The sequence below is a fragment of the Spermophilus citellus genome (assembly GCF_964194105.1).
Source record: "Spermophilus citellus genome assembly, chromosome: 3".
In the NCBI taxonomy this organism is placed as follows: domain Eukaryota; kingdom Metazoa; phylum Chordata; class Mammalia; order Rodentia; family Sciuridae; genus Spermophilus; species Spermophilus citellus.
In genome coordinates, this window is record NC_138184.1 from 178514043 (window position 1) to 178521732 (window position 7690).

The 7690-nt window shown below is 32.7% G+C and overlaps 1 protein-coding gene across 2 annotated transcripts in view; it reads left to right on the forward strand.

Annotated features, from left to right (window-relative positions):
• Positions 1-7690, forward strand: part of ZNF800 (zinc finger protein 800) — a 49491-nt gene that overhangs the window by 9329 nt on the left and 32472 nt on the right. For both annotated transcript variants that reach the window (XM_081287117.1, XM_081287118.1), the window contains exons 4-5: positions 4454-4597; positions 5549-7241. In XM_081287117.1, the coding sequence (XP_081143243.1) occupies positions 4454-4597; positions 5549-7241 (1837 nt within the window). The remainder of the gene's footprint in view (positions 1-4453; positions 4598-5548; positions 7242-7690) is intronic.

The following is a 7690-nucleotide window of genomic DNA, read 5'->3' on the forward strand; positions in this document are numbered from 1 at the left end:
TACTACTTTTAGATACTTACTTATATCTTTTAGGTATTTATTAAATTGTTATAAGTAAATTTAGTATTCTTAATTTCTTATTTGATAGAGGTGAAAGAGCTATGGGATGTCTTAAGATTAGAGGTAGAAAAATGGGAAGAAAAGAAAGGGACTCATTTTGGTCTTTAATATGAAGTCGACATCTTCTATTTAAATTCTTGAGATGTTTAATATTGAAAAGAGAAATAATATAGAACATTATATAAAAAAGATTATACAGTATTATAGAATATACTAGACTACAATGTGCAATGAACTCCCTCCTGGAACTCTGCCTTTTTTGATACTTAGGAATAAATTGTAACTTTCATAGTATGGTAGTGAAAAGTAAGAATTAACTTTGTGTGATACTTGCTAGTGCCACTGTTGTTGTCTAAGTGTCATGTCTGTTATTTAGATTTTTAGTGTGAAGAGAGAGGTTTTCCTAGGTTTAGTCATTTAACTTCTTTGAAGTGTTTTATTTTTATTTTTATTCTTCTGCTTAAAGCCATTTTAATTGCACTTAGTATAAGCTGTGACTGAATAATAATGCCTCAGTCCTGACTCTATACAGAAAAACTTAGGATGGAAATATGGTTTAGGAGAGATGCATAGGAGAGTGCCATGTTCTATAGCATGAGTTTTGACTGTTACATAGCAATTGTAATAAATTTAAAATGGGACTAGCTATTTTTCTGGTTTAGTAAGAAAAAAAATATAGATTATTGTTCTGATAGTCATCTTCAGAGCATGTCTTTTGGGTCTTTGTTTCTAGGAAAGCAGCCGTTTATATTAGTCTGTGAATTTCTCAGGGACAGACCATCTTCATGTTGATATTTCTGGTGAATATCATTGTATCTGGTATACTTATATATACCTATATACATATATTTATTATATAAGTATTTGTTAGATTAAACTATAAGATTCATCAAGTAGATACTGTCCTAAAATAATTTGTACTCTACTATAAATTTATTGTGTTATGGAAGTGGTATCTTCTAAGATAATCTTAAAACCTAAGGCAAGAAAGAGAACAATATGGGAAAAGAAATAATTTGGAGGAATGCAGCTTGGCTGTTTATGTTCTAGGATCAAGAGACATGGAAAAATTTTTTGTTGCTGTCTATATGACTATGTCTTGTTGTTGCAGGTGTCAGGGAGTTTTGGCTATTGTCAGAGGTATAGTTGGTTGGCTACGAGTAATTGTGAGAAAAGCAATCAGAAAATGGTAACTGATTGTGACTAAAGTCATTATTCCTACCTTGGAATAGCATAACACATTAATGGTGATTGAAACTAACTTAGGAAAAAAAATTTATTGTCTATATTAAGGGAATAAGACATCTTATTTTTCACATTTGTAAAATGTGTAAGATATCATCTTTAAGCCCCCACCCTTTGATACCTCAATGAATTTCACAGATTTAAAAAAGAAGGTATTCCTAAACAGAGTTCTCCATTGTCATTTGACAGTGCCAATCAGACATTATTATCCTGAGGACTGGGAATACAGTGGTGAGGATCAAAGTTGCCTTCTGTGTTCTTCTAGAACTTCTAGTTTAATGGGAATACCTAAAAGTGATTAATTACAAGATGGTGGGATAAGTTTATATAGATATATAAGTTGCTATAGGAGTACAGATGAATGATTATTAACAAAAACAGAGGGGTCAGAGAAGACTTCCTGAAGGAAATAACATTTGACCTGGGATCCAAAGGATTACTGGAAATGAACCGGACTAGAGAAGTAGGAGAATGTTAGGGTTGGAGAGAAAAAAAATGTAGGTGAAGGCCTGAAAAGCGCGGGAGAAAAAGAACATTTGGCGTGTGTGTGTGTGTGTGTGTGTGTGTGTGTGTATTGGGGGAAGCCTTTGTAATTGATGATTAAGATTGATGTGTAAAATTAGAGGCAGATACATTTTTGCATGTTTATTGGGAATAAATACATATTCTCTACTGATATATCTACTAGGACTAATTAAGAAATTGATAATGTTTTTATTTTTCTGTGATTGAGAGAACTTGGCAGACTAAGTGATATGTCTGATTTAGGGATAATCTTACATTTTTACACCTGTGTATGTATAACCTAATGTTGTTTACAAACTGATTATTTTATGTTTTTAAATCTGTTACTATGTACTTTCCAGTTAAATCTTCTATTGAATTAAGTTAAAATCTAGTTAATTTTATTTCTGTGTTCCTCTTCAGTCTTTTTTTTTTTTTTTTTACCATCTATGGTATGGCTCTTGCAGGTCGTTTAATTTAGAATTAATATACAGAATTTTTCTTTTTTTCTTCCAGTGGAACTTAGCTACTTTTTTTACATGTAGAACAATTAGAGAGGCTTAGGCTCAGAGAGCCAAGGCATTTTTATCCTTGTCTACTTCTCATAGTTTATTAATCACTTGTGGGGTTAACTAGTAAAAAAACTAAACATTAACTCTTATTGTGAAATGGACAAGAGAATATAAACATGAGAATTTACTTTCATATAAATAATGTGCACACTTTTCTCTTAATCTTTAAAATTTGTTTTCAAGTTTTTTACTGATAGAGTCTAGTGAAATAGTAATAGATTTGGATTTGGGAAATGGTGGAAATTATTTTTTTTCCAGTAGAAACTCATGTATGTAATTTAATTGCTTAAGTTTGTATTATTTTTTTAATTCTTCAAGATCGATTTGGTTTCATTTGTTCTGTTTTACAAGATGGGTAAACAAAGTGCAAAAATTATATTTTTAAGGTCTTATAACTAGATAATATCAGATTTGGAATGTCTTAAGTCTTAGTAATGTTCTGATAACTTCATAATCAATCTTCTTTGCCATAGAATTTTGAGGGCTGATCATCATTTTCAAAATGATGATAAAATACATTTTAAAAATTAAATGTGAAAAGATTACAAAAGATTAAATCAGAAATATTTAACTTTTATAGACCCTATAATATTAATAATACTAAGATAGTTTATATTGTTCAGTAGTCCTAGAACTTGATAGTCAAATTCTTGTTCAATGACAGAACACCTTGCACCTAGATGGGTCTTAACGGTATTTTTCAGTGAGCTTTGTAAATATTGAGTGATAAAATGAAATCAGTATTACCATTATTTTCTCTATTTAATGAAACTGAAGGCACATTTATTTAATAGAGGACTGGAAATCAGTTTTGACTGGAGATCATTTTTGTCACCTTACCTGCAGCAAAGACTTGTAAGAAGTAGCAACAAAAGGTTACTTCATTTGTGTTTTATTCCTAGAGGATATTTTTATTTTAAAGACTGGATGTGGTCATGCACAGTAGCGCATGCCTATAATCCCAGTAGCGTGGGAGGCCTAGGCAGGAGGATCTTGTTCAAAGCCAGCCTCAGCAAAAGTGAGGCACTAAGCAACTCAGTGAGACTCTGTTTCTAAATAAAATACAAAGTAGGGCTGAGGATGTGGCTCAGTGGTCGAGTGCTCCTGAGTTCAATCCCTGATGTCTCTCACTCCCCAAAAAAGATTGGATGCTCATTACCATGTTTTTTTTTTCCCCTTATGCCTTTGATCTTCCATCATAATGCTTAGCTATCACAGATCAGTAGCATTCCTTCAACAAATACATATTGAGTATTATTCGAAATGAATACTTTGTAGTTATAAATGTGATAGACTTGCTCTTGGCTGTTTTCAGGGTTTATAATTAAGTGTAAAAGACAGACGTTGAACTGGTAATTATATTGATAATTAGTTAATTACAATTGGGGTAAGAGTTCTGAGAGAGAAAATCTTTGAATAGATTTAAGTACTATCAAAAGAACTAAGCACAAATTGAAAATTCTATCTCAGTATGGACAGAGATTCTGTACTGTCACACTAAATAGCCATAATCCCATGTTGGTCTAGAGCCTGAAATAATGTAAACTGAATTTTAAAAGAAAAGTTTGCAGGCAGCCCTGTCATGAAGTTTTGACCTTCTTTAGGGAACTGGGAATTGAAAAACTCCTTGTTCACTTTCTAGTTCAGAAAAGGCTGAAAGATCCAGCCAAAAAGTTTAGTAGGAAGTGATGGGGAACATTTTCCTGCCCTACTCCAGACCTGTATAATCAGAATATCTAGGGAAGGGTTGCATGTGGTTTTTTCCGAAGCTCATTATAATGATCAACCAGATGTCAGGATGATAGTCGTGGGATATCCCAAGAATTGATTGACTGCTGAAGTAGAAAAAGAGTATCCATCTTAGCTGTCCAGATTTCCAAACGATACTAGGATTTTGCTTAAAACTTAGTTTTATAACTTATTTATAAATATGCTGTGGTAGAAGTTAAAAGTGCCAATATTTTGTTTTCAAGGAGTAACTATACTTTGGGATTGTCAACAGTGGTGGCCTAGTTTAAAAGTGCATGTAAAGTGAACTTTTGTGTTAAATTTTTCCTTTTTTCTCCCCCTAGGAACTAAACAACTTAAGCATATTTTATTAAAAGATGTGGACACTATTTTTGAATGTAAATTATGCCGCAGTCTCTTCAGAGGATTACCAAATTTAATTACCCATAAGAAATTCTACTGCCCACCAAGTCTCCAGATGGATGATAGTAAGTTTTATTCATATATTCAGTTATGCATTTTACAGTTGTATTTTTAGACTGCCACTATACTTTTGTATTAAAATGGTATTGATATTTAATTATAGATGATTTAATGATGGAGAATAAAATTGAATTTATGACTCAATGTTATATTTGATTTCTTAGATAAATACTTTGATATCAATGCTTTCCACTTGGGTTTGTCTTGATATCACGGAAGTTAGATTTATGAGTATACTTTTTTGTATTAAAATATTGGATATTTTGAATGGCTTTATAGTTTTATATTCAGAATATTTATAAGTTGATATTAAGATGTTAGGATATTTATGTTAGGATTGAAAGGAAAAATTTATTGGTGTTTTTTTCTTTTTACTTTAACACTTGTTACCATATTGGATGATCACTTAGTTACAGATTCCTGTTAAGTGAATGAGAACATTGGAAATAAAGAGCAATATTTTTTAGTTGTTGATGGACCTTTTTTTAATTATATGTGGTGTTGAGGTAAACCCAGTGCCTCACACATGCTAGGCAAATGCTCTACCACTGAGCTACAACCCTAGCCTTTGTTGTGTTATTTTATCCATCCTGGGTCATGAGAACTTTGTCTTTGCTAGTCTAAAACTTTCAGACTAAAATATGTGATACTATTTTTATTTTTTAGATTATCTATATATTTATATATTTTATAATAAGGGTACTTAGAAGCAGAAATAACACCTCAGATTAAATTTATCTTTAACATTGTATACCATGATGAAAATTAAAATTAAGAAAATTTTAGTTTAGCTAATACTAGTTTTTATATCCATAAAATACTGAAAAAATAGGTAATGCTCTTAAAAAGTAAATTTGAGCAATAAAGTAAATTTTAAGGTAGAGTTTTATAATATATTTTAAAATATTAGAGCAGGCCAATTATTTCAGATTAAAATGTTGATTTTTCCTTAACAGACCTTCCTGATGTAAATGATAAACAAAGCCAAGCCATAAATGATCTCCTAGAAGCCATATATCCAAGCGTGGACAAGCGAGAATATATTATTAAGCTAGAACCCATAGAAACAAATCAGAATGCAGTGTTTCAATATATTTCAAGAACTGATAATCCTACTGAAGTCACAGAGTCAAGCAGTACTCCTGAACAAACTGAAGTTCAAATACAGGAAGCTAGCACTGAGCAATCTAAAACAGTACCAGTTACTGACACAGAGGAGGAAACTGTAGAGACCCCTCCTGTTGAGATTGTTGCAGATGAAGTTGTACCTACATCTGATGAACAACCCCAGGAATCACAGGCTGACTTGGAAACTTCTGACAATTCTGATTTTGGTCACCAGTTGATATGTTGTCTTTGTAGAAAAGAATTCAATTCTAGACGAGGTGTTCGCCGCCACATTCGAAAAGTGCACAAGAAAAAGATGGAAGAACTGAAAAAGTACATTGAAACACGAAAGAATCCAAACCAATCCTCTAAAGGACGCAATAAGAATGTTCTAGTTTCATTAAGTAGGAGTTGTCCAGTATGTTGTAAATCATTTGCTACAAAAGCGAATGTAAGGAGGCATTTTGATGAAGTTCATAGAGGACTAAGGAGGGATTCAATTACTCCAGATATAGCAACAAAGCCCGGGCAACCTTTGTTCCTGGATTCTGTTTCTCCTAAAAAATCTTTTAAGACTCGAAAACAAAAGTCGTCTTCAAAGGCTGAATACAATTTAACTGCATGCAAATGCCTCCTTTGCAAGAGGAAATATAGTTCACAAATAATGCTTAAAAGACATATGCAAATTGTCCACAAGATAACTCTTTCGGGAACAAACTCTAAAAGAGAGAAAGGCCCTAATAATACTGCCAACAGTTCAGAAATAAAAGTTAAAGTTGAACCAGCAGATTCTGTAGAATCTTCACCCCCTTCCATTACCCATTCTCCACAGAATGAATTAAAGGGAACAAATCATTCAAATGAAAAAAAGAACACACCGGCAGCACAGAAAAATAAAGTTAAACAAGACGCTGAAAGCCCTAAATCAACTAGTCCCTCGGCTGCAGGTGGCCAGCAAAAAACTAGGAAACCAAAACTTTCAGCTGGCTTTGACTTTAAGCAGCTTTACTGTAAACTTTGTAAACGTCAGTTTACTTCCAAACAGAACTTGACTAAACACATCGAGTTGCACACAGATGGAAATAACATTTATGTTAAATTTTACAAGTGTCCTCTTTGCACTTACGAAACTCGTCGGAAACGTGATGTGATACGACACATAACTGTGGTTCATAAAAAGTCATCTCGCTATCTTGGGAAAATAACAGCCAGTTTAGAGATCAGAGCTATAAAAAAGCCTATTGATTTTGTTCTAAATAAAGTGGCAAAAAGAGGCCCTTCGAGGGATGAAGCAAAACATAGTGATTCAAAACATGATGGCACTTCTAATTCTCCTAGTAAAAAATATGAAGTAGCTGACGTCGGTATTGAAGTAAAAGTCACAAAAAACTTTTCTCTTCACAGATGCAATAAGTGTGGAAAGGCATTTGCCAAAAAGACTTACCTTGAACATCATAAGAAAACTCATAAGGCAAATGCTTCCAATTCACCTGAAGGAAACAAAACCAAAGGCCGAAGTACAAGATCTAAGGCTCTTGTCTGGTGAGGAACAGTTACAGAGTTTTGCTTTTTTCCCCCCATCGAACTTAAAAAAAAAAAAATCATTTGACCATAATTTATAGCTGGTTCCATTTTAACACGTATTTGCTTCCATATATACCTTATGGCAGTGGGAACTGCAAGAGTGATGTGCATATTGCATTTACCTCTTCAGTGACCTTTATTCCAGTGTCTTGGGAACAAAAGTTTACTTCAGAACTTACCTTCCACAGGACAATGCAATGTAGTTATAGATAGATGGCACAGGGTCAGTGCTTTGCTTTTTAATGTTGTAAAATATATACATTTATTTTGACTTATGTTTACAATAGAAGTCTTCTGTTTAACTAACTTTGCACAGGTTTAATTTGATTCAGTGACTTAGTCTACTAATTAATGTAGGAAAGTTAAATAGAATGCATTTATGAAGGTGAGTATTATAGGAAATAATC